We start from the raw sequence: 25,857 nt of genomic DNA, 5'->3' as shown, positions 1-25,857 counted from the left end.
TTACCTTGGAATCTGTAATCTTAATAATCGTTATAGTGGATGGAGGTTTTCAAAGGAAGGAGGAAGGATTCGAATTAATTGTACCGATAATCATTTTTAGTATATACTTAATCAAAAGTAGAGTTTCAAAGTGAAAACCAGCTATGTTCGTTTCAATGTACAGGCTAACGATTAAGAAAGAAAAAAAAGAGAGAAGAAACAACTGTCATCTCAGGATTTGCAACCAATTATCTTCGCGCTATGACCAATAGAAAAGAATGGTACTTCATCTGAGGCTCATGATTTCCAATTGATAAAGAAGAATCCAAAAGAAAGACAGCCCTGATGAAATGATCAGACCATTTACCATTGTATCTAACTTCACTCTATGTGCAAAAACCAAAGGAAGCCGAGGTTGTTCCTAGGCAAAGCGTTAGCCAATTAGAATCAAAGAGAATGTCCATGGATTCATTCCTTGGATTACATGAACCCCAGAAAACGACAAAGCAAAGTATCACAACTCTGGATTCGATGTTTTCCATGAAAATCTACGCGTCAAACAATCTAAACCAGCCAAAAACTGGATTCAACCCCCTCCTCCAAAAACCTGTTTTCCAAGAACCACCATTTTACTTTTTTCCGCAAACCCCAATTCAGAAACCCCATTATCTTCATATTTCATAAGAGAAAAAAAAATGCTCACAAGGGCCTTTACAAAACCCAAAAAGAGTTTTAAAGAATACGGTGAACACAGCAGGTCCTGGTCCATCTCTGAATATGATGACGGCATAGTAGGATTGATGGATGATATACCGTTGATTTCTTGTGAAAATCATGGACTCCCGCTGACTCTGAAGGAGGTTTTGAGGACATCTGTTGGTGTGATGGGAGCGAACAATAGGGAATTTACAGAGAAAGTGGTGTTGTCCAAGGGTAGATTATGCGCTCTGAAGAGGTTTCGCAAGGTTCTTGTAGGCAAAAGTGAGTTCGGGAGGAGAGTTGAAAGGTTGGCTCAGGTTTGCAGGAAGTGCGAGTACCTCGTCCCAATCACTGCTTATTTGTATACCAGGAGGTTCAAGCTTGTTCTTTGTGACTACTATCCCATGGGAAGCTTAGCTGACTTGCTTGAAGGTGAATTTGCATTTTCGTTATAAACCTTAGTTGCATCCACCAAGTCTGAAGATATAAATTGCATTTTTTAAGTCCTAACTTAGTTTTTTTATTGTATAATATAAACATATGTGATTATCTGGACTCTGATTTAAAGCTTAAGCTAACAATTAGTTTCTATATATGGAATTTATAATCTACAAGTTGTTCTTCTGATTAATCAAGGTGGGAGGCGCGGCCAAACTGCCTTAATTTGGAATGAACGGCTGATGATAATAGTTTACGTTGCACGAGCAATCGCTTTCATCCATGCACAATGCCCCCCAAGTGAAAAGAACATGAAAATGAACGTTCATGGAAACATTAAATCCTCCAACATCATGATAAACATCGACCTGACGGCTCTGTTATCAGATTATGGCTTCGTCCAGTTGGCTGACTGCGTGGAAGATTCTGATCATATAGAAGGACCAGGAACTGGTTACTGTGAGAATTTGAGTGAAAAGAGTGACATATTCAACTTTGGGCTAGTTTTACTCGACGTGCTAGGAGGAGTGAGGGAGCCAGGTTTCATAGAGTGCATAGTTGAAACAAAGGAAAGTATAAAACTGGGGAAAAGTACATTTTTTGAATTTGATGTGCAAGGGAGAGAACGGAGGCAAGCTTTGAAGGTTTTAGACATTGCTTTGGCTTGTACAAACAGGTTGGCAGAGGCCAGGCCTTCAATCGAGCAAATCCTATTGAATCTTGGTGATATTCTCAATAGTACTAAATAAACCTGTTGGTCTTTGTTAAGACATTATTGTATTGGTTAAAAAAACAAAATAAAAAATAGGGATGTTTGGTTGATTTGATGAGTGTTAATTATACAATTCAGTAATGGATCAGTGGCTTGGCCATTGCACAACAAAGGTTGGTTTTTGGGAGTCAAATCTACAGTTTACAAAATTCTTTTGTACCGTATTAGCTTTAGCTTCGAGAAACAGCTGTAATCAGTACTTTATCCTTTGTATTTGACGAAGGTTTTGGATTTACCTGCTTGGAGCTTTTCTCATCTAATCGCATAGGACTACGAGGGGAGAAAGGGTTCCATGATGGACGCGTTATAATTATTTTTAATCCTTTAATGTCCTCCTTTTTTATATAATGCCAAAAAAAAAAAGTTATCTTTGGATATTAGGAAATTTATTTGGGGATTAAATGCAAGCACGGGAAGTGGCAAAAACGGTCATGGCCATTGCGGCCAACTTTTGTGTAGAATCTGTACTGTCAAACAAAGTTAAAGGTTCCCACGTGTGGATTTGTATAGAGCCCGTAGACTGTCATGTATGAAGAAGCAAGAAAGGACCACCATGTGACTGACAGCTGTCCGTGTCCTACCGCACGGACCAGATCACTCTCTCTCTGTTCCCCCAGTTTTTCCAATTAAAATCCCACACGTCATTCACGGGAATCTTGAAAAAAAAGCGGTCCCGTCTTCCATTCTCTGAAGAACTGACACGTGGAGGATAGTCGTTGGTGGTGGGCCTTCCGTTGTGTGCTGCAGTTCACCCTTGGCATCACGTAACGTTCCCACGTGCACAGGCATTTGCCTCCCTTGGGGGTATCCACTCGCAGAAGATATTTTTGTTGGCTAATTTTTATAAGTTATCATTTCAACCATTAAACCACTGCCGTTGCTGGTAATGTTGGATAGATTTACAGTAATCTCAGGGATGAGGAGAACACAAATGGAGTACATGGTAGAAAGTAATCAGCCGACAAGTCAAGTCATGACTGTATATTTTAAAATGGAAAAAGCTTTTAAGGAGGAATATCTGCTTTGCTTTGAACTTTTAACCTGACGTAATTCTTATAAAAACTAGTATTAGCTCACCACCAATCGCTGCTTTTATATAAGTGTACAAATTACATATGGTTAGTAAACCTACGTTGCATGAACTAATATATGCATAGAATGTGGTGAACAGTACTATAGTTTTATAGCAGAAAACAAGTAAATCATACGCATTATTTGCACAGTGATTCTCTTCAGTGTTGAAACTACATATTCAAGCACGTTTTCAAGAATCAGCCAATGCCAAGTGAAGGTGCCCCACAGTTTCAGAGCTTTGGACGCAATAATTTTCGAGCTTTCTGATTCAAAGTCTTTCTTAGCATCAACATGGCAAAGATGGGGGCTTCACTAACTTTTAGTTATAATACTGTTTCCTGCTTGCAGTCACTCTGGTGCTGTGACACTGGAAACTGCACAACCAGCCAAGCTTACCCCCCATGAATCACACTTGGGACCCACAAAAGAGAAAAAAATTCAGCTCTATAAATCTGGGTTTTGAGTCCTTAATTCTCTCTAATTAACCTGCATGGTCCAACCTCACGTGGAAGGTCATATACAAACTTAAACCGCATGTTCCACTGGAATCTGCTACTGTTCAAAGTATCGAACCGACATTTGGATTTTTTTTATTTCTTTCAATTTGATTAAACTATATCCTAATTGGTATAGCGTTTTACTTGATATAAACTGTGATAAGAGATTCATAATTAGCCCTGCATTAAATGTATATCACCCTTTGTATATATTAGCAATTATCTCTACATCGAATTGCTTACTGCTCCAAGCCCCAGGGTAGATAGAATATTAGACATTGCCGTCTTCCTCCAGCTCACATGATTTGCAACTGATTATGTACAGTTTATCAGTTTTGAAATTTTATTTCTTTCCCTTTCCATGAATATACTTTTGTAGTGTCATTATCTTCTCAAAAGCTGGACTGCTCGAGCTCTTTCTTGTACATACTCAATTCTTGAAGAGTCCAAATTACTGTACGTAGGTATGAGCAGATTAATCCCTTTCACTGGATTATTCCGGTTGCGTGAAATGCATCTGACTTTAAGCTAGTTTTCATCGGGCTTGCGAGAATGATTAGGGACTAATTTAAGTTGATGGGTTTAATGTTTCTCGTTGTCGGTATCAGCATAAGGATAACATAATATATGGAAATGTTGCACAGGCAGTTAAGAGCTGCTAAGGTCAATGAAAAGGTTCACACCCTTTAACATTAATTTTACACATTAAATCTCCCTAGCTATAGTACAGAAATATTAAGACTGTTTGACTTTTATGCCATAACCGTGTTGGTTCACTTTTTTTAAATCACAGTTAGGAACCCTAGGTCAGAGAAACTTCAGCTGTTGTACATGGATTCACAGGTATAGCATATACCTAGGCATTAACCAACACAAGAGAAAAAGACAATGTTATTCTAAGGCATGTAGGGGTAATTCTGTAACTTAGGACACTGAAATTTCTCCATGTTAAATACATAGTTAAACATATATGATAATTGATAGAGCTAGCTAGCTGGAAATGCACCTATTATTTATTTACTACTTATTTTGAAAAGACTTAATTTTGGTTTTATATTTGAAATGTGGGTCTGTTCTGACTTTTAAGTTATAAACTTATAGTACTGTTCATGTATAAATACCTGCCCCAAGTGGAGATGAAAATGCATACTGACCAACCCAACTTGAAGAAATTAAGGGAGAAGACTAAGACTGCCTATGGGGAGCACCAAAACTGAGTTATACTTTGTTTTCATGAATTATGATCCTGAATACCAGCGTCTTCGAGCTGATCGGTCAGTTCTCTATATCATTACTTCATAATGCAAGACTCTTCTTGATGTTATTTCTCATTTTAATGTCTTCTCCTGCCCCTCTCTTTCTACTTTTATTTTTCCCTGTTGGGTGTGTGTCTCATAGAACTAAGAAAGGGGCGTACGAGCTTGATTTGTACCTGAGTAGGAAGCACGATGAGCTGTTGGCAGGCACCCTTCAAGCTGGCAGCTACAAGAAGACCTTATCTTTGGTCATTGTTGATGGTTTTGCAGTTGAAATCACAGAGGCCCAGGTGATGTTTTGAATGCCATCTGCAGTTTGTTTATTCTAATAAATTATCTCAAGTTAATCTATGTCTCATTTTATTTTCCTCTCGGACTATTTATGGTTGTGTTTAATGAAATCAGGCCAATGTGCTTAGATCTGCCAATGGGGTAAGAGTTGTGGAGAAGAATCAAGAGCTTGCTTAGTGCCGCTAGCTATAGAATACAAGAAGCTTGGAATTTGCAGAAGAGAAGTGAAATGGGTTTGCTGAACAATTGTACTTGTAGGTTGAGCGGTCTCTGTTAGACAGAAGGGTTAAGACTGATGGTTTCTTGGGAGATCTGCGTCAGGAAATCTCTATTTTGATGCCATTATATTTGCCACTTTTCTATTAGGAGATCTTTGAGATTACTATTTCTCTAGCTCTCATCAATTAGTGATTTAAGAGATTATATATTGCAAGTATATATATATAAGTAGTGTTAGCTGCTTTTGAATTAAAATCAATATAAGCTAGATTGATCTTATTGCATTTGAGTTCTGATTGTCTAATCTGAGTTCTCTCAACTCAGTTTTGATTCTGGTAAAAATGAATTTCCTTGTAATTGGAAGTGGTACATTGACATTAAATGACCCTAGATTTGTAGCAACTAAAGCGTCTGGCATTGCACATGATACACATGTAACATGTTATAAACATTTCTGCTTTGAATGATCAAGCAAATTTAGTAGATCATCAATTGTTTCATTAGTTGGCATTCTCAATGGATGGCAAAAGTTAAATATAGGAATCTGCAGACAAATTCTTGACTTCTTGTTGGCTTTTTCTCAGCGCAGACTCTTTAATGTACTCCGTAACTGCAAGGAAAAAAGAAGAAATTGAAGTACTCGAAATCACCCAATCACACACAATCAAAAGTAAAATTAGTGATAAAATTAGTGATATGATCAAAGAATAAGGTAATGCTTGCGCCTTAGAGACCGTGAGAGCTTAGCTAGGGGGACCGATTCATTGTGATCCAACAGCTTGCCAAAGTCCACAAAAACTCTTGTCCCCACTGAGAGGCATACAAACACAAATGAAAGATAGATTCCTCCTTTAATTTATGTTGGCTGGTGAGGATGGGACAGGTGATTTGAAACAATTCACATACGTCTCCCTCCCACTACTTTTTATGGTTAAGGTTATGAAAGGAGCAGGACAAACATACTAGAAACGTTTTCGAATTTTCAACAAAGTTTGAGAGAGTGCCTGACTTGTGGGTCATCGTCACATGCAACATGTTTTGGTGGCATTCACCACCGTTAATTTGTCCCTTCTCAGCTGAGACCATATTTTCTTTAAGAGTCTTTCCTTAGGAAATAACTGAAGAACGTTCCTTAACTGGAGCATATTCATGTTGTTAATGGAAACTGGTCTAGACCCTTATAATCAGAGAAACTTGCCTTCATGATCATTTCTGTTTATTCAAAAACCCTATACGTATATATAAATATTCTTTGCTTGTATAAGTGCCAATCCATGTATGATTTGATCGCTATAGGCTTTAGGTCCTGCATAAAGATTACTACATAAAGAAAATCAAAAGAAATAAAATTTAGGTAAGAAGCTGTGCAATAGTGTTACAGGCACCCGATGAAGTAAGTTATCAAATTAACTTGCAAGGGACAAATCATAACTTTGAGGGAGCCTGGTTCCAAACTTCAAACTTCTGGTAACAATGTCTGCTTCTTGTGTTAGACCCCATTCCACTATTTCTTTGTTTTGATTTTGCATAGCCTTTGTCTAACCGTCCTTGTCTATAATTACACAGAGAGTACTAGAAACCATCTTTGGGCTTTGGCAATAGAACAGAACAAAATGTTTTAATACATCCAAAAGAAAAATGAACAGGAAAAATAATAGTAGTATGATTTTGAAAAAGGAAGGTTTTTTACCTCATTGCGAATATTTTGGACCACCCAGTGAAGCAATGACCCACCTGCCACTGGCCTCTAGCTATCAACAATCATCCCTACTGTGCACTGGCATCCAACTTGCACCAATATTTATATATAAGTCTACATATATATATATATATATATATATATATATATATATATATATATATATATATATATATATATATATATATATGTTCCAAGTGCTAGCTGCTAATCAAATTTCTAACTAAGAGAGACGAAGAGGACTCCAACCCTTGTCCTTATTCCTTGAAAATTAGTAAATTACTAACACTCGAATATTTGATTCATTGATTAGTACATGATTTCTTACTTAGAGAGTAAAGTTTCAAATTCTTCCTCTCTTAATTAAAAAAAAATTACTACAACAATGAATAAAAATACATACATGCATATATGAAGCATAAAATAAGACAAAAAACTCTTGATCAGCTACTTGTTTTAGGATTAAGTTCTTGTCTGCTGCTAGCCTGGTACGTATATATAGAGTGAGAGAAGTCCCAGCAATTGTTTTTTGAGTGAATTCTTTCTAAAGCCAATCGTAAGCGTTCGAAAACTGTATACAAGCCATGCAAGCATATGGGAAAATAGAAATCAATAGGATTTTCACCGGATTAATCAATCGATCATGTTGTCAACGAGTATTCTTCCCTCGTAGTGAAAGCTGAAGAGGATATTATTGCCCTGCTGCAACATGAAGCTTGGGTACTCGAAAACTTGCAATTTCTAGTTTAGATTTTACTGCTAGTGCATGATAGCCAGAGAAAGAAAAGATACAGGATTGGTGATTTACCTCCTATATATAGATATGGCCTGCCAAAAATTATGCACCCAGAACTTAATAATGGTGAGCATTATCCACTCTTCCCCAAGCGCTTCAGTTTAAGCCCTTTAACAGGCAAATTCGGAAGCCCTTGAGGGAGAGTGAGCAATGAATTCCATTGGAAATGCACATTGACTGTACATTAATTTTTATAGATACATATGGCATATGTATATATATATATATATGTGTGTGTGTGTATCATCATCAAGACACGTTTTGTTCACTCTCCCCAAAGACTTCAAGAGTTGCTGGGGTCGTGTCCAGCATTACCTGAAGCCTTTGAGGGAGAGTGAGCAACCAATACCTTGTAAGTTAACCCTCCTCTGATGGGTATGGCTAATTCAGAGTGAAGAGCATTGGCCATGAGGAGACCTTTTTATAGGACTTCAATTGGTGAGTTTAATCTAATGGGCCCCTCCATATCTTGGCACTTGACATTTTGTGATCAAACCAGATCGTCTTGCTTGCAAGGAACCTCTCAAAGGACTTCAAAAGTCAATGATCAGAAAAGCTCATGCCCAGGATGAGCTTGCCACTTCTAAAAGCAAATTTCATGAGAAAATTTGAAGTTTTTTTTTTTTTTAAGACTTATATATGTAAGTTCTAATAACCAATCAATATTTTCGAACGATTCTAGAGTTCATGTGAGCTTGAAACCATTCAAGAATTACCCGAGAATTGGCCCTTAAGAACCTTGACGAGGCTCTCTATCTTTTATCTTAAGATAAAAGGAATAATTAAAGCAAGCTATATTATTTAGGGGTTTACGCATCTCATATCCTTATCCCTGCATGAATATCTTGAAGGTCAACGCTAAGATAATTCCCCATTGACATTCCTTCATTCATACTTCCCATATCCTTGCTTTCAATCTCCTACACAGCCAGTTGCATATCTTGCAAATTGGACAATAGGTCCAATCGTGAAACTTGTGCTCTTAACTACTTTTTCCCATTGCTACATGTATAGACACTTGCCATCACAAATTGACATGAATAAACAATTACATGACCTTTCACGCGCATGAGTTTAGCATGATTTTCAAAGGGTTACATTATATATTTTTCCTATATTCTATATTTATACATTAAAAAAAATGTTGTGGTGAATAATGAAATTTTGTTCTACTGGGATGTGAGGGCTCTATCTATCGAGTAATCTAGTTCCCCCGGCCCAAATGTTTTCACTTGGATTGGTTAAGAGAAAAGCAAAACTCAAATAAAAAGGCCTCGGCCCATAAAAAGCCCAAAGGTTCTACCTATCGGTTATGTGGACATGTTTAAGCGACGCGTGGCAGTTGGAAGTAGGGGTGAGAAAGTGGCGCGAAACGCCATAGGAATATCTGGCCACCGGCGCCAAGGTCACTTCAAATAATATTTTTAGGGTTTCCGAATTGTTTGACGAGAAGCCCAAAAGAAAATTTCAGGTCAGAGAGGGTTTATTTGTTCGAATTGGGAAAAGGAAGGGGGCGAGGATTTCAAGGAATGGCTTCTTCACGGCCATCAAAGCGAAGGCGACAAGATCAGACCGAAGACCATCATACAGATGACACAGAATCACCGCCAGAGTCAAAGTTGACCCTGGAAAAATCATCCCCTGTGGTGGTCTTCGCTCATGGCGCTGGTGCTCCCTCGTCTTCTGATTGGATGATCAGGTCCCTCTTCTCTTTTCATCCTTTTCCTTAAAAAAATGCTTAAATTCGTTCTTATTAAGTTAAATGGTTTTTTTATTATGGTTAATCTGGATTTAGATGAGTTAAATTTATGCAGATGGACGAAAATGTTAAAGAAAGCGTTAAATGCCGTTGAAGTAGTGACATTTGACTACCCTTGTAAGTCAAATTTTTAGTCAAAATATTTTAAAGTTGGAAAATTAAAGAAAAGAAATTGGCAATTTCATTCCTGTGATAATTTGGAATCTAAAAATTGAGGATTGTCGGGGTATTGCAGATATATCTGGGGGAAAAAGAAGGGCTCCACCTAAAGCAGACAAATTGGTAGATTTCCACTCAGATATTGTTAAAAATGCAGTTTCCAAATATCCTGGGCACCCTCTGATTTTGGCAGGGAAATCAATGGGTTCAAGGTTGAATATAATAATAGTATTTTACCCTTTTCTGCTTCAAGGATTTTAAGGACCGTAATCATGGTTTTGATGTTCCATTAGAAATGCTATCGCTCATATTCCTAAGATGCTAATATTGATTGATGCTTGTTGTAGATGTCTTACTTTAAAGTCATGTTTCTTTGTAGAGTCAGCTGCATGGTGGCTGGCAGGGAAGACATTGCTGCTTCATTAATTGTTTGCCTAGGATACCCACTTAAGGTTTGTCTTTGTCTTACTTTTTGCCAGTTTCTGGATTTGAAGTATGCATGGATGATAACCGATGCTTGTTCTCATAATTTTGTGTTTATTGTTAGGACATGAGATAGTTCTTGTTGTTTGTATTGGATCAATTCCATGTTCATAGCTAGTTATCCACCATTTATGTTCTGATGTAGATTTCTCAAGGGTAATCTTTTTTATGGTTACTTTTCATTCACGGATTGGTAGAAAGATTTCTTTCATAAGACTTAAGAATGTAGCATCAATTATGACTTAATTTGTATATTCTTGAATGTCTTTTTTTTTGTTTTGAAAATTGTATATTCTTGAATCTTAACACTTGACATGTTCCTTTCTTTGAAATTTTTAATTTGATAATTCTTTGGGAGGTTTTTCATTTTTTCCATTTCATTAATTACATCATCATCTGACATGGAGGTAATGGAATTGAAGTGTAAGTTTAAATGGTGCCTGTCTAGCTATAGATGATAAGCAGTGTCAGTGTAACTGGAGTTTGCTGTGAACCGCATCAGGGAGCATGCTACACTTTCTTTCCTTTACTAAATCTGCTAAACAAAGGAATTCCTTGGATTTCTTTCCTTATTTTGCTTCTCCTTAATGGCAATATCAAGGTAGTGCATTAGAATGTTCAAGTCTATAAAGGGTTTAGGGGACTGTGCAGACTTTTTCTTCTACTGCTTCTTCTTCTCAGAACAGCAGGAATCAGGGAGCAATAAATAAATAAATAAATAATGAATAAAGGTAACTTTCTGAATGGAGGATAGGGTGGGATAGGAATCAAGAAAGACTTCTTCCCCTGAAGAGTGGTAGTTTGTCCTCTGTGATGTAACTTATAAACAGAATGTGCCTTGTTATACTATATTTTCGTGCTTAAATATCAGGGGATGAATGGAGCAGTGAGAGATGAAACCTTGTTGCAACTTACAGTTCCTGTGATGTTTGTCCAGGTACTCCTTTCGCCTTATTACATAGTTCATTTTTCTAAATGCATGTGGCTGTCTTCATAGTTTTCATGCCTTGGTTGTATAATATTGAAAGAATTGGGCATTATATTAGAAACTTTAGGCCTTATTTTTCTTATTTTGCTATACTTGCTGATAAATTTATAAATTTAGTTCTCTTTGTTTTGCTGTATGCTGATGGACCTAGTAGACACTACGTTTCAACTAGTATGATATTATATTTATTGGCAACATGAGATTTTTTAACACAAATTTATATAGAATTTCTTTGTAGTTTTCTGTTATTCTTATAATACGATAATTTATTTTTATTTTAAACTTGAGTGTAGGGTAGCAAAGATGGTCTCTGTCCTTTGGAAAAAATGGAAGCTGTTCGCAAGAAAATGAAGGCAATGAGTGAGTTGCATGTGATTGATGGTGGTGATCACTCATTTAAGATCTCAAAAAAGCACCTGCAGACTAAGGGATCAACCCAAGATGAAGCTGAAGATGCAGCTGTTCAGGCCACTGCATCATTTGTTTCCAGGTCTCTCACAGGAAGGTGATTCCTTTTGCTACAGACAAGCTTGCCTCATTTTTGTGTAAGTTTTGTTTTAAAGCCTAGAGGCTTGACCTAGAAGTCCCAATGGAGGGTTAACCGGTTAAGGCCCAAGGTTCAAATATGCCCTTTTTCACTTGGCCTTACTGTTGTAGCAAAGTTTTGTTTTATCAGGCTGTGTAGTCGACTGTTCATGTCTCTTGTAAATGGTAGTGAAGTTGTGTTATATGTCTTAAACTAATCTGCTACAAATGGTAGTCAAGACGTGGCTTCTTATATGGAAATGAATTGTTCTTCAAATGCCAAACTTGGATATCTGGATTGCCAGTCAAATGAGTCTGGATGAAGGAATCTTTAATAGGAACGGAGTAAGTCGGATTCCTTCACTTCACTTTCAATATTACTCTTTGAATCTGCTTTCATATAATGGAGAAAAAATAATGTAGTCGCCTTTTTATCCTGTCACCTACAGAATAAATTCTACATTTTTTTATATGGAAATACTATTTCTTGAACTGCATTGACCTTCTTCTTCTACTTTCTTTTCATGCAAATATCATTCTGTCACCCAAATGTCTTAACAGCATAAATGAAGCTGTGATTCTCTTCATAATATGACCATAAAGAAGCTAAGGTGTATAATGGACAGATCAATTTCAAGTTAAACAAGCTGAGCACTGCGTTACAGCTCTGCCGCTTAGAAGTTCTTAAATGCAATACATATATATGAGGTCGTTCATGTTCCTGCAAATTTTACTTATTTTGATTTCAATTTGAGTCATTTGAAATATCAATCTCCTGGCAGACAATATAGCAGAACCGTATTGAATTAGCTTGCTTAAATATTAGCAGTAGCATATTTTTCTGGGGAAAAAGGCTGCACAAGTTTCTGCAATTATAGATAAGATTGACCCTCGGATCAATTTTTTTTTTGGTTTTTTCATTAGTATATGATAATATTCAGTCTTACATGACACCATGTTTGACTGTTGTGAGACTAAAGATAATCAGCATATGCCCACAGCCATTGGTCGTTTATTTTTTTTTATTTAAGGTAGTAAGCATTATATTGCCAACCAGGCGCCTCTCTGTGCTTCTCAATCCTAGTCTGCAGAAACCAAAGAAGTGAATTAGATCATAATAACTGATGATAAAGATAATATATAGCAGAGCTAGTTTTTGAAGGGATTATGTGTATAAACTTCTTGCCTTATTTTTGCAGCAGGTCTTTCCCTTTAGTCGCCGTCGCTGCTGCTGTCCTTGCTCTTCTTGTGCTTACTCTTCTCCTTCTCGGGCTTCTTCTTATGCTCAGACTTTTTTTCCTTCTTTTCTTTCTTCTCCTTCTTTTCTTTTATTTTCTTTTCCTTCTTTCCATGGCTAGTCATGGCCATGGCTTGAGCTGCATGTTGCTGAACGTGGACGCCGTGGGTCTGGGTCTTGGACACGGCTTGCGTTTTACCGACACTCTTAGTCTCAGCTTCGACCATCTCCTTGTGAACTTTGGCCTGGCCAGTGCTCAGGTGTTCATGGCTCACTTCGTGGAAGGCTTTCTCAACGGGGCGCTTGCATTGTTCTGTGGCCATATCAACTAAAGAGGGAAAGAGAAGAGTGTTCACTCAGGCTCTTGCTTTGAGGTTGCCTGGTGAAATTTGGCAGTGCAATAGCAAGTATATGTAGGCATGGCGAAAGTGAGGTTCTTGCAATTTGTTACATCGCCCTTTGAATCTACTTTCTTAGATAGGCCAAATTTCGTTAAGAAGTTTTATCACCTCTTTCGTCGTATCCTCTTACAGAATAAGTTCCTTGATGGCAATGTCCATTTTACGCTTATCTCTGATTTTGGTTCGTAGATTATAATTCTAGAAACTTATACGAGAACCAAAGTATATTATCACCAGGGATGAAATTAGTCAACTTTTAGTAAAAGTTAAAAACAAACGAATAAAGGTTAAAAATTTTAAAAATTGATAAATTAAACTTAATCAATAATCAAAAGATTGGTAATAGAAAATAATTTTATATGATATGTAGATAAAAAAATTTACAGTAATTTTTTAGAAAAATTGTGCTTGACTACACTTTCTAAATTCAAATTCTTTAATTAAAAATTATGTATTGAAAAAATTCATTTATTTAGGATTGAGTGTTAGACATTTTTATTCAGATTATTTTTATTCATGAGTTGAAGTACTAAGATTTAATAGTTTAAGTGTAGGAGAATCATTTGAATGATTTGTATTTTTTAAAAAGAATTTGTTAAATATTTTCAACCTACTCATACTTTAATCAAACTTAAAAAAAAATTAATGCATTCAATATCTAATATTCTTATCTTATTTCTATCTAAACTTATAATAATAAATATAAAACTATAATGCGTAAAATATAAATAGTTAAATATGATATATAAGATTAATAATTTCTTTTTATATAATTAAGATCATTTAAAAACTATATATTCAAAATAATTTATTTTTAACTAAATATAAAACGTAAAACATATAAAAAATATATATTCAAAATAATTTCTCTTACATAACTAGTATTAATTAAAAAATGATGCATTGATAAAATTTTAAGCAACATTACAACTTATATTTGAAAATTATATAATAATTTATTAATTTTTAAATATTAAAATCATGAAAAATAAAATCAAAATAATAAAAAAATACGAACATGATAAGTAAAAGATGAAATTCACATATAATATAACAAAAACAAATATGGTTGATAGTTCGTAGAAATTTGAAAAAAAAATTTATAGAAATTTATAACATATAAGTAAATAGTATAAAAAAATAAAAAAATAATATAAATTAAAAAATAAAAATTTTTATAATTGAGTGAAACATGTGAGATTTTTTTTATTCTTTATTTGTTGTTAATTATTAAATAAAAAATTATTGAAGGAGCCATTTAAAGAATATATATATAAATTTTAAAATTTTTTATATTATAAAAAAATTTAAATAATATACTTCAAGTCTATTTCAATATGTTTTGACAATTTGCATACAAAAAATGGATAGGATGGTTCGAGTCTCTCTTTTGCCAATAGCAGGACTTCATTTAGCAAAAGGACAAGAGAATAATAAAAGAAAAAAATTGGAATAAGGAAAATTTGATTAACTTTTGATAATTTCTAATCAAATTTAGAGGTTACAGGGAAATAGAAAATAAATGAAAAATTTTACTTTTTAATCAATAATCTCATAATAAATTATTTTTTTCATAAATAATGCTAAACAAATAAACGAGTTTGAGTAATTTCGTACATAATATTTTAATAATTTTAGGTTGATGAAACTACATTGACGAGTACTGTTCAAATATTTGCTAGTTACTGAATTTCATGGAAGATTATTGAAATTATATTTGTATAGTTACTAATTTAATGACAAATTTAATGAAAATGAAAAAAAAAAGAAGGAAAAACGACAAATAAAAAATAGAAAAATATATAAAAATAAAATGAAAAAAGTGGGATAAAAAAATTAAAGATGAGTGTTAGGAAAAACAATAATTGTACATTTAGAGATTATTCATTTATGAGACCAAATTTACTAAAGAAGTTATATACCTATATATAAATTTAGAAACTTAATCTCTGTTATTTCAAGGATATTGAGTTACTGAAATTACATAAAAGGTTATTAAGAAATATGTAAATTATTAAAACTCGATCGAAAGTTATTGAGAAAGTATTTGTAAAGTTTTTTTTTTTTTAATAGCATTGTAATTTAAAAGTGAAAGTATTGGTAAGGTTACTAAATACAAATAAATGAGTTTTATGAAAAATAATTATTCATTTTGGGGGTTTGATTTGAGATATCAAAATTACTAAAACTGCTTAACAATTATGCAAAATGACATGCCAAATAATGCTAAAAATGTTAAATAAGTATGTAATATGATTAACTTAGTATCTAATATTTTAGAAATTTCAAGTTATTAAAATTAAATAAAAGGTATTAAGAAAATATTTGATCAAATTATGTAATCAATTATTGTATTTTATCAAAATGATAGATTTTAATTTCTGTACACTAATTTATAAAAATTGAGTTATTATATTTTTTAAAATTAACAATGTCAATTCAATTGATACATGGGCTAATTGCATAATTTGATTAAAATATTTTTAACTTATTGAAATCTTGTACAAGATTATTGAGAAAGTTTTTATAAGATTACTAATTTAATGGAAAATCTTATGCAGAGAAAAAAAGAAAAAGAGACAAAAAAAGAAAAAAAGGAAATAAAGAAAGAAAAAATGGAATAAGAAAAGAATTGCTGACAATTTTATAATTCATAATCAAATTTAGAAGGTGACGAGAAAATAAAGAGAAGTGAAAAAAACATAAAGATGAGTGTAACGAAATAAAATGATATATTTAGAGATTATTCGTTTAGAAGACCAATATTAAAGAAGTTACATCCATTTTTTTGTGTTTATATTATTCATTTATAGTACCAATGCTTAATATATTGTGCTTTCTTCTTATTGGATCAGCAATCTACTAGTTTGAAGCCTGAGGCCGAGAAAATTTTTGGGCTTAGTCATATAATGGTAAGGCCTCTTTTATAACCGACATATAACGGCTAAAATTTTTAAAGACCACATATGCGTGGTCAAACGCAGCAACGAACTCCAGCTGTACCTGACGAACGATCCGGACCGTTCATATATGTTCCACCGCTTAATCCGAGCCCTCTATTCTGACCCCTCTTATTCTATAAATACATCCTCCTCAGCTCACCGTTATTCGCCTCAGGAAATTTGGGAGTACGCGCGTTTTGTAGTGTAGGTGTCTGTGCCGCGCTTGTTTCTCTCCTTTTCAACGGTTACTTGTTTTGGTTTCGATTCGGAGTTGGATTTGAATTGCGTTTTTAGATCTTTCCTATTAGATCTATCGAAATAGTGATTGAAATCGGTTGAATGTCGGAATTTGTGTTTCGTAGGTTGGCTGTTCTGGGAATGGACGGTGATCTTGTGATTCTGTTGGCGTCGATCCCCTGGGATGATGATCGTACATCTAACTCTATCTCAGATCTTTCTTGTTAGATTTATCGAAATTGTGATAGAAATCGGTTAAATCTCGGATTTTGTGTTTCGTAGGTTGGCTGTTCTTGGAATGGACGGTGATCTTGTGATTTTGTTGGCGTTGATCCGTTGTGACGATGATAGTACATCTAACTCTAACCTTTTTTTTTTTTTTGAGATCTGACTAAATCGATCAGTTTTGATGTTTATTCTTCTCGGAGTTTTTAGAAAAGTTTTGGTACCGTTCAATTTTGAAACATAATGAATATTGGCTCTCTTTTCAGTTAATCATCTGGTGCGGATGGACAGATGGTTCTTTGGGTTCCTTTCCTTTATTACGAGTTCTATATCTTGTTTTGTTTTGGAACTTTGGTAGATGTTACAATATATGGTTTCTGACTGCAGTGATGCTGCTGGCTTTGCTTTTCTAAAGTGCTGATCCTTGAACTTCCTTATGGCCGTGATCGCCGACCTCTATTTTGATTAAATCGATCTGTTTTGGTATTTATTCTTCTCAGAGTTTTCACAAAAGTTTCGGTACCGTTCCATGTTGAACATAACGAGTATGGGCTCTCTTCTCGGTTAATTATTTTGTGCGAATGGACAGATGGTTCTTTTGGGTTCCCTTCCTCTTTTACGAGTTCTGTATTTCTTGTTTTGTTTTGGAACTTTGGAGGATATTTCAATATATGGTTTCTGACTGCAGTGATGTTGCTGGCTTTCCTTTTCTAAAGTGCTGATCCTTGAAAATTTCCTCATGGCCGTGATCACCACTATCACTAGGGCTGTTTCTCCTTCCACGTTGTGAATAATTTTTTCTTTTGAAGTTAATTAGTAATATGTCAGGAGATGAAAGATTATTCGTACTTTTTGTGAATTTTGGTAGGAATTTTTCTGCAATTTCTGTGGGTTAGTCACATTATGTTGGGAGTGTGAAAAATTTTATATATTGGATCAATGGAGTCTGAAGAGAGAAAGGGGTAAGTGAATGCAGAGACAATTGATGGTATGATTCATCAATGGAATTTATCTTGATGTTTTACAGGCAGTGATCACCTTGCTTAATGCATTTTTGCAGATGCATAGACAATTAATGATCATGGTCAATGTTATGTCTTCACATGATAATTCATAAATATGGTGTTTTCAGACATGATAACCTTGCTCAGTGATCTTCTTTATGTGTTTGTGTTTTTAAGGTGGGAAAGACATTTTCAGATTTCAAGTTTTTGCGCGTTCAAATTTTGGGCTTTTGTATCTGGACATTTGCTACCGAACAGTTTTTTATCAGTGGTGGAAAATTGATCATGGCTTTTATCAGTTTGCTTGATAAAGGCTTTCGTGTGCAGTGGTTGGCTGGGCATTGTGATGGGGAAAAATTTAAGTCTTCATTCTTGCTGTTAATTTCTTGTTCATTGTTGCAAGATCTTTTACTTTGATCCTTCTGTTTTAAAACAAATTTAAAAATTAAAGCCGTCTGCCCTTTGTGTGCCTTGTTTTTCAGTTGACCATTTTTTCTCTTGACAAATCTGGACTCCTGGTTTTCATAGGCAGTTTTTGACAGCAGCAATTTTGAAATTCTACCTTAAGCAGATAACACAAATATACTATGGTTACTTACAACTATTTTTATAAATATTTTCGCACCCTTGATTAGGATTTCTTGGATTTTATTGATTTGAATATCTTTTAACGGTTTTGTTTGATCAGGGTCAGTTGGATTTTAAATTTTGGAGTCCTGTCTCAATTCCTAAGGAGATCTGCTTCCTGGTTCTTATCGTGTCTCTTCAAAATTTTTAGTTTGGAGCTTTTAGCATCTCGTGTAGTTAATGTCACTGAGCATTATATGGCTTTTTGACCCTTTTATTGTTTTAGATGCTGATGTGTAATCAGTTTTCAAAATTAAAAGCAGGAAGGGCAAGGATGAAGGATCTTGCTGCAGTTGGAGTAGGGTGCTTCGTCAAATGTTTTTCATGCACTTCTTTTTATTCTTTGTTTTGGAAGTTCTTAATCTTAGGTTTTTGTGCAGTATGTTGCTTTTGATTGCTTTCTATGCTTACATGTTCCTGATTCTTAGGTGGGCTGTTGTTAGAAATTACGACCATTACGTAGGGAGAATGAGATCATATATAGCTTTGTTATCTCTTTATGGATGGAGCTTGGGATGGAGGCATTGGGTAAGTAGATGAGGAGTCAAGGCCAATTAATTGTTTATGTCTTACATTTACTTAAAATCTGCTTAATATAACTCAAGATAAGTACAGGTTTGTGCTGTAGATTTAGGTTTGGAAAGATTCTGGCGGTCGCTTGTTTCAAAAGGTTGCGGACAACCTTGCTGGTTGGGACAGTAATCTTATTCAGACTTTTCTCTTGTGTTCATGATATATATGAGTACTTTTGTGATTGTAGGTAGCAGATATTTCTTAGGTTTTAAAAGTTCTGCACTAATGTATATTCCAGTTGTGCTTTCATTTCTTGGATTTGTGAAGTTTGGATTTAATTTGTAATTTTTACTACATGTTGGTTGGGCTTTACCAATGGAGAAATTTTTACTCAGCCGTCATTTCTGCTATGGATTCCTGTGTTCTGTGTACTTTTAACTTTTACCTCTTTATACAGTTTTTTTTTTCTTCTTAATTGTTTCCACCATTTTTTAGGACTCTTGGTATCTAAGACTTCCATTGGATTTTCTTGGATTTTCGCATCTCTCTGGTATACTTAATTTTGGAGGATTTTGTTTTGGTACTGAGCATGATATGCCTTTATGACCCTTTTATTTTCGGATTCTGTTTGGGGATTTTGCTTTATGACCCTTTTATTTGCAAAATTGTAAGGATGAAGGATTTTGCTTTTGCTTGGTCTTAAAATCTGATTTGCATTATTGCTTGGAAGGTAGATAGGTTTATAAAGTATAGGCAGCAGACTTGAAGCTTGTTAGAAATTTTACTTGCATTTTTTTTTCTTTATTTTGGTTATATTTTTATTGTATTGCACAAAATTGTAAGGATGAAGGATTTTGTTAGAAATTTTACTTGCAATTTTTTTTTCTGTATTTTGGTTATATTTTAATTGTATTACACAAGATAAATGTGTGCAAGATGTGGCCATTGATTAAGGACTTCAAACAGGTGAAATTTTTGTTTGAACTTCATCTTCTTTTTCTGAATCTTCTCCTAATATCAGTTTGCTTGATAATGGCTTTTATGTGCAGTGGTTCTTGGCTGGCCATTCTAAATGCAGAAAATTTTTAATTCTTCATTTTCTTATCTTGTGTTCTTTTTTCATTTTTTTGCAGTATCTTCACTATCAACGTTTTTTCTTCTTTCACTTTTTTCCCTCAAAAAGTAGAAGACTTTGTTGCTTGTGGCTTTTCTTTTTTTTATCATTTCATTGTTTCTTTCTCTTGTTTTTGGGCTTAACACATGGTCTTCGGAGGTTGTTGTTGACAGCAGCTATGTTGGAAATTCTACCTTTAGGACATAAGACATAAGTCTACACTCGGATTATATAATTTTTTTCTAAAATTGTTTCCATCATTTTTTTTACGTCTCTTGGTTTTTAAAGACTTTCATTGGATTTTCCATTTTGGATTTCTGTCTCAACTTTCAAGGAGATTTGCTTCCTGGTCCTTCATATCTCTCAAAAATACTTGGTTTTGGAGGATCATGTATTGGTACTGAGAATGATATGACCTTTTGACTGTTTTATTATTCAGATGCTGTTTGGGGTTATCAATCTTCAGAGCTAAAAGGACAAGGATAAAGGATAAATGATCTTGCAGCAGTTGGAATGGGGCTTTACCAAAGGCAATTTTTATTGTTGTTTGTGTTTCTTTTTTCAGTATTCTTCATTCCCTGGCAGCCAGTTTTTCACTTTTGGAGTTGGATTAGAATTTTTTTTTATTCAAAGTAGGAATATAAAATGGATTTGGTGTGAATCCTGGATGCTGTATTTTCAGGTCAACAGTCTTGGAATTTTGAATGGCAATTGTTTTGTGGGAAGTATGCCATGTTATTATTTGACCTTGCAATGGTAGTTTGTAAATTTTTCAGGCTTTTGATTAGATCTGTTTTTCATATTAATATATGATTCTTCATTTTGCTGTGTTCCTTTCTTTTTGGGATTCCATAATGCAGAGATTATAATGACAAGATTTTGTTACTCTCTATGTGCAGAGTTGGGTTAAGTCATCCCCTTTATGTGCAGAGATGGGTTAAGTCATCTGATAAGTTTTTCTTGTTCTTGTTTTATTTTTTTAAATTATTTTTATTACAATTTTTCATTTCTTGTTTTTTAGGTTTTGAAATTTCCTATTTTAAGATTTTCATGCAGAATGTTGCTCTTGATTTGTGTTTGCCCTTATAGTTCTTGATTATTGGGACAGAGGCTGCTCTTAGGAACTATTAGCAATTTAGCATTCCAATCGATATCTCATATCTGTGTGGATGGAGCTTTGGAGGGAGGTATTTGTCTGTCTTAGATTGACCTATCGTCTGCTTAAAACTTGAGATTAGTATGTTTTTTGTGCTTGTTGAAAAATTCTAGTCATCACTTGCTAGTGTTGAGAGATTATGGACGTCACTTGCTAGTTGGGGTCATAATCTTACATGCAGACATTTGTCTCGTGTTTGTGTGCTTGGAATTTTATAGTGATATTTTGTGATTGTAGGCAGCTGTAGGTATTTTCTACTTTTTGAAGCTCTGTTGACTAATGCATATTAAATTGTTTTATTGTCTTGGAATTTTTGCTTCCAATATCTTTTTATAGTTTGTTTGATCAGGGTCTCTTGGATTTTTTTGCTTCCACTATCTTTTTGTAGTTTGTTTGATCTGGGTCTCTTGGATTGTCAATTTTGGAATCCTGCCTCAAGGAAATTTGCTTCCTGGTTCTTATCGTATCACTTAAAAATATTTAGTTTTGGATTTTTTAGAATTCTGTGTAGTTAATGTCACTGAGCATTGTCTTTTTGACCCTTTATTATTTTAGATGTTGATGTGTTACCAGTTTCCAAAATTAAGAGCAGGAAGGGCAAGGATGAAGGCTCTTGCTGCAATTGAAATGGGGGTGTTTTTTCTTAAATGTTTTCATACACTTCTTTTATTCTTTGTTTTGGAACTTCTTATTTTTCTAGTTTTTCGTGTAGTGTACTGCTTTTTGTTTGCTTTCTTGCGCTCATGCATTCTTGACTCTTGGGTCTGCAGAGGCTGCTGTTAGAAATTATTAGCAACATGCTGGGAGAATGAGATCTTATATAGCTCTGTTATGGAGCTTGTGAAGGAGGGACTGGGTAAGTAGATGAGAAGGTGAGAGGACCACTTTAAATTTCTGTCTTACATTTTACCCAAAATTTGTTTAAACAACTCGAGAGAAGTGCAGGTTTGTGTGATGGTTTTATACGTTTGGGTAGATTGCTGTAATCAGTTGCTAGTTTTGAAAGATTATTTTATGCAAGACATTTTTCTTGTGTTTGTGATTGATATGTATGTGTCCTTCTGTGATTGTAGGTAGCAGATACTTATTCTGGTTTTTAAAGCTCTGCCACTAATTTTTATGTCAGTTGTGGTTTCTGGGAGATTGGTTTTCTGGTTCTTCTCATATTTCATTATAGTCTTTTTGTTTTGTAGCCTTTAGGATCCTGTGGAGTTATGTTACTGAGCATGATATGATGTTATTGACTGTTTTATTATTTTAGATGCTGATGCTATCATTTTCCAAAACTAAAAGGCGGAAGGATAAGGATGAAGGATACTGCAGTGGCTGTTGCAAGAGGGTTGGTTAAATGTTCTTCATATTTGTATTCTTTGTTTCTGGATTTTTTTAATTCTTAGGTTTTCATGCAGTATGCTGCTTTTGGTTGCTTTTTTTGCCCCTTACATTTTGGGTGTTCAGAGGCTGCTTTTTGGGGTTGTTAGCATTACACCGGGAGAAGAAGATCGTTTATAGTTCTGTTATCTCGTATCTTTGTGGTTGACGCTTGGAATGGAGGAATTAGTTAAGTATCTTTGTGGATGGAGCTTGGGATGGAGGGATTAGGGAAGTATCTTTGTGGACGGAGGGATTCACTTCCTGGTTCTTTTGGTAATTCTTTTGTCTTTTGTTTTAGAGCTTTTAGGATCCTGTGGATTTATGTTACTAAGCATGATATGATTATATTGACCCTTTTATTATTTTATATTCACCTTCAGCACGTAACACAGAATTTATACTATGGTGTATGTGTTTTTTTTTTGTTAAGTATTTTTTTACTTTTGTTTCAGGGCCTCTTAGTTTTTAATGGTTTCAATATCTTTTATGGCTTTGTTTGATCAGGGTCTCTTGGATTTTCAATGTTGGAATACCGTCTCAATTCTCAAGGAGATTGGCTTCCTGGTTCTTCTCATATTTCTTTATACTCTTTTTGTTTTGGAGCTTTTAGTAGCCTGTGGGGTTATGTTACTGAGCATGGTATGATGTTATTGACTTTTTTATTATTTTAGATGCTGATGTTATCATTTTCCAAAACTAAAAGGAGAAAGTAAGGATGAAGGATAATGCAGGTTGTTTTGTTGAAAGTTCTTCATATTTGTATTCTTAGTTTTTAATGCCTTCTATATCTGTTATGGCTTTTTTTGATCTGGGTGTCTTGGATTTTCAATTTATATTCACCTTCAGCATGTAACATAGAATTTATACTATGGTGTATTTTTATTTAAAATTTCTTTTTACCTTTGTTTCAGGGCCTCTTAGTTTTTAATGCTTTCAATATCTCTTATGGCTTTGTTTGAGCAGGGTCTCTTGGATTTTCAATTTTGGAATACTGTCTCAATTCTCAAGGAGATTGGCTTCCTGGTTCTTCTCCTATTTCTTGATAGTCTTTTTGTTTTTCAGCTTTTAGGATCCTGTGGAGTTATGTTACTGAGCATGATATGATGTTATTGACTATTTCATTGTTGTAGATGCTTATGTTATCATTTTCCAAAGCTAGGAGAAAGGATAATTTGTTTGATCAGGGTCTCTTGGATATTCAATTTTGGAATGCCTCAACTCCTAGGAGACTTGCCTCAACTCCTAGGGTCTCAATTTTGGAATGCCTCAACTCTTGGATATTCAATTTTGAGTGATACGATATGAAATAGGAAACTATTTCATATCGTATCACTCAAAATTCTTTAGTTTTGGAGTTTTTAGGATCCTGTGTAGTTAATGTCAGTGAGCATGATATGATTTTTTGTCTCTTCATTATTTTAGATGCTGATGTGTTATCAGGTTCCAAAATTGAGAGCAGGAAGGGCAAGGATGAAGGATCTTGCTGCCAGTTGGAATGGGGGTTATTTTTACTTTATTGTTTTGCACTTCTTTTATTCTTTGTGTTGGAATGTATTCTTTTTCTAGTTTTTCATGCCATATATTACTTTTTGATTGCTTTTTGTGCTTACGTGTTCTTGATTCTTTGGTCTCCAGATGCTGCTGTTTGAAATTATTACCAATATGTAGGCGGAATGAGATCCTATATATTGTGTTATGTCTTTGTGGATGGAGCTTGGGAAGGAGGGAGTAGGTAAGTTGGATTAGCCATTGTGAATGTCCTCGCTAGTTAGGACAGTGATTTAGCCATTTTTCTTGCATTTGTAATTATTAGCTATATGTGTGCATCTAAGTGATTGAGTTCGATCCAGTAGAGAAATAAGACAGTGATTGTAGGATGCAGAAGATACTTTTCTGGTTTTTCAAGCTCTGCCACTGGCTTATATGTCATTTGTGCTTTCATTTCTTGGATGTTTGAGGTCTTCTTTTAGCGGGTTTGTATAAATGTCTGAAACATGTTTGTTAGAGAGGATTTCAAATTGAATGGATTTCATTTAACTGGAAAAAATGCTGTAGGATTAGCAGGCATTTTTGTGATATTTTGGATGTGTACTTTATGTGCTAACTAGACAACGAACAGGCCTCCTTCTACCTGTTTTTTTTCTTTCTCTTTCTACTTCTCTTTTTTTCTATGCCCTCCATGTGACTAGAGGGGAGGGGCTTCCTTTTAAGCATGTTATAGATTTGTTTTGTTGTGAGTTTGAGTTCCAATTGCAGGATTTATATTCTGTTGGGATCTGTTTGTGTTTATAGGTTGGAGAGATCCATTAGAGTTTACAAGTTCTGTAAGTTGAGATTTTGCTTTTCTCGTGGTTCTTAGTGTCTGATTGGAATGGGGGTGTTTTTCTTAAATGTTTTTCATGCACTTCTTGTATTTTTTTTTCTTTTGGAACTTCTTATTTTTTTAGTTTTTCGTGTAGTATATTGCTTTTGTTTGCTCTCTGCACTTAGTTCTTGATTCTTGGGTCTCCAGAGGCTGCTGTTAGAAATTATTAGCAACTTGCAGGGATAATGAGATCTTATGTAGCTCTGTTATCTCTTTGGGATGGAGCTTGGGAAGGAGGGATTGAGTAAGTAGACGAGAAGGTGAGAAGGCCACTTTAAATTTCTATATGTCTTACATTTACCCAAAATTTGTTTAAATAACTCAAGAGAAGTACAGGTTTGTGTGGTGGTTTTATACGTTTGGAGAGATTACGGTGATCACTTGCTAGTTTCGAAAGATTGCAAGTGTCCTTGTTTGTTGGGGTAGTTATTTTATGCAAGCAATTTTTGTGTTTGTGATTGATATCTATGTATCCTTGTCTGATTGTATGTAGCAGATACTTGTTCTGGTTTCTCAAGCTCAACCACTAATTTATATGTCAGTTGTGCTTTCAATTCTTGGATTTTTGAGATCTACTTTTAACTGGTTTATATAAATGTCTGAAACATGTTACCTGGAAAGAATTTCAAATTGAATGGATTTGATGTAACTGAAAAGTTGCCAGGATTAGCAGGCCTTCATATGTTAGTTTGGATGTTGACTTTATATTCTAATTTTTTGTGGCTGTGAATTTGAGTTCTTAGTGTGGGAATTGTATTCTGTTGGGATTTGTTGGTGTTTGTAGGTTGGAGAGATCCATGCAGGCTTACAAGCTTTGTCAGTTTAGATTCTGTTTTTCTCTTGGTTCCTAGTATCTGAGTCGGATCTGTGCAGATCTTTGCATCGTTGTTAGAAATTGTATTTATATAAATTTTTTCAATTTAGCTGTTGTTTGACTTTCATCATCTTTTTTGAAAACTTGTCCTTAATATCTGTTTGCCTGATGTTGGCTTTCACGTGCAGTGGTTTATTGGCTGGCCATCCTGATG

The 25,857-nt window shown here is 34.6% G+C and overlaps 3 protein-coding genes and 2 long non-coding RNA genes across 9 annotated transcripts; all 5 read left to right on the top strand.

Annotated features, from left to right (window-relative positions):
* On the top strand, positions 99 to 2,006 carry LOC18606685 (probable inactive receptor kinase At2g26730). Its single transcript, XM_007040432.2, has 2 exons — positions 99 to 1,110; positions 1,315 to 2,006. The coding sequence occupies exons 1-2, from the start codon at positions 675 to 677 to the stop codon at positions 1,863 to 1,865; spliced, it is 987 nt and encodes a 328-aa protein (XP_007040494.2). The 5' UTR covers positions 99 to 674; the 3' UTR covers positions 1,866 to 2,006.
* On the top strand, positions 4,578 to 5,514 carry LOC18606684 (subtilisin-like protease SBT2.5). Its single transcript, XM_007040431.2, has 3 exons — positions 4,578 to 4,733; positions 4,858 to 5,005; positions 5,121 to 5,514. The coding sequence occupies exons 1-3, from the start codon at positions 4,657 to 4,659 to the stop codon at positions 5,181 to 5,183; spliced, it is 288 nt and encodes a 95-aa protein (XP_007040493.1). The 5' UTR covers positions 4,578 to 4,656; the 3' UTR covers positions 5,184 to 5,514.
* Positions 9,042 to 11,997, top strand: LOC18606683 (KAT8 regulatory NSL complex subunit 3). Of its 2 annotated transcripts, none has more exons than XM_018118408.1 (6): positions 9,042 to 9,419; positions 9,535 to 9,596; positions 9,715 to 9,850; positions 10,024 to 10,090; positions 10,993 to 11,058; positions 11,403 to 11,997. In XM_018118408.1, exons 1-6 carry the CDS (start codon positions 9,250 to 9,252, stop codon positions 11,616 to 11,618), a joined length of 717 nt encoding a protein of 238 aa, XP_017973897.1. In that variant the 5' UTR covers positions 9,042 to 9,249; the 3' UTR covers positions 11,619 to 11,997. The 2 variants fall into 2 exon arrangements, with proteins under 2 accessions (XP_017973897.1, XP_017973896.1); XM_018118407.1 differs by having other exon boundaries at positions 10,018 to 10,090.
* On the top strand, positions 16,406 to 19,662 carry LOC108661098. Of its 2 annotated transcripts, none has more exons than XR_001926917.1 (3): positions 16,406 to 17,221; positions 17,365 to 18,605; positions 18,736 to 19,662. It is a non-coding gene; the product is annotated as an uncharacterized LOC108661098 (long non-coding RNA). The 2 variants fall into 2 exon arrangements; XR_001926916.1 differs by having other exon boundaries at positions 16,406 to 17,638; positions 17,858 to 18,605.
* LOC18606682 lies at positions 20,955 to 24,189 on the top strand. 3 transcript variants are annotated; one of them, XR_001927152.1, is made up of 4 exons: positions 20,955 to 21,962; positions 22,164 to 22,429; positions 22,500 to 22,737; positions 22,969 to 24,189. It is a non-coding gene; the product is annotated as an uncharacterized LOC18606682 (long non-coding RNA). The 3 variants fall into 3 exon arrangements; XR_001927151.1 differs by having other exon boundaries at positions 20,955 to 22,429; positions 22,549 to 22,737; XR_001927150.1 differs by having other exon boundaries at positions 20,955 to 22,429.

This window comes from Theobroma cacao, chromosome 3, assembly GCF_000208745.1.
Source record: "Theobroma cacao cultivar B97-61/B2 chromosome 3, Criollo_cocoa_genome_V2, whole genome shotgun sequence".
Classification (NCBI taxonomy): domain Eukaryota; kingdom Viridiplantae; phylum Streptophyta; class Magnoliopsida; order Malvales; family Malvaceae; genus Theobroma; species Theobroma cacao.
Note: the sequence above shows the minus strand (reverse complement) of the source record. Positions and strands in the feature narration are given on the sequence as shown.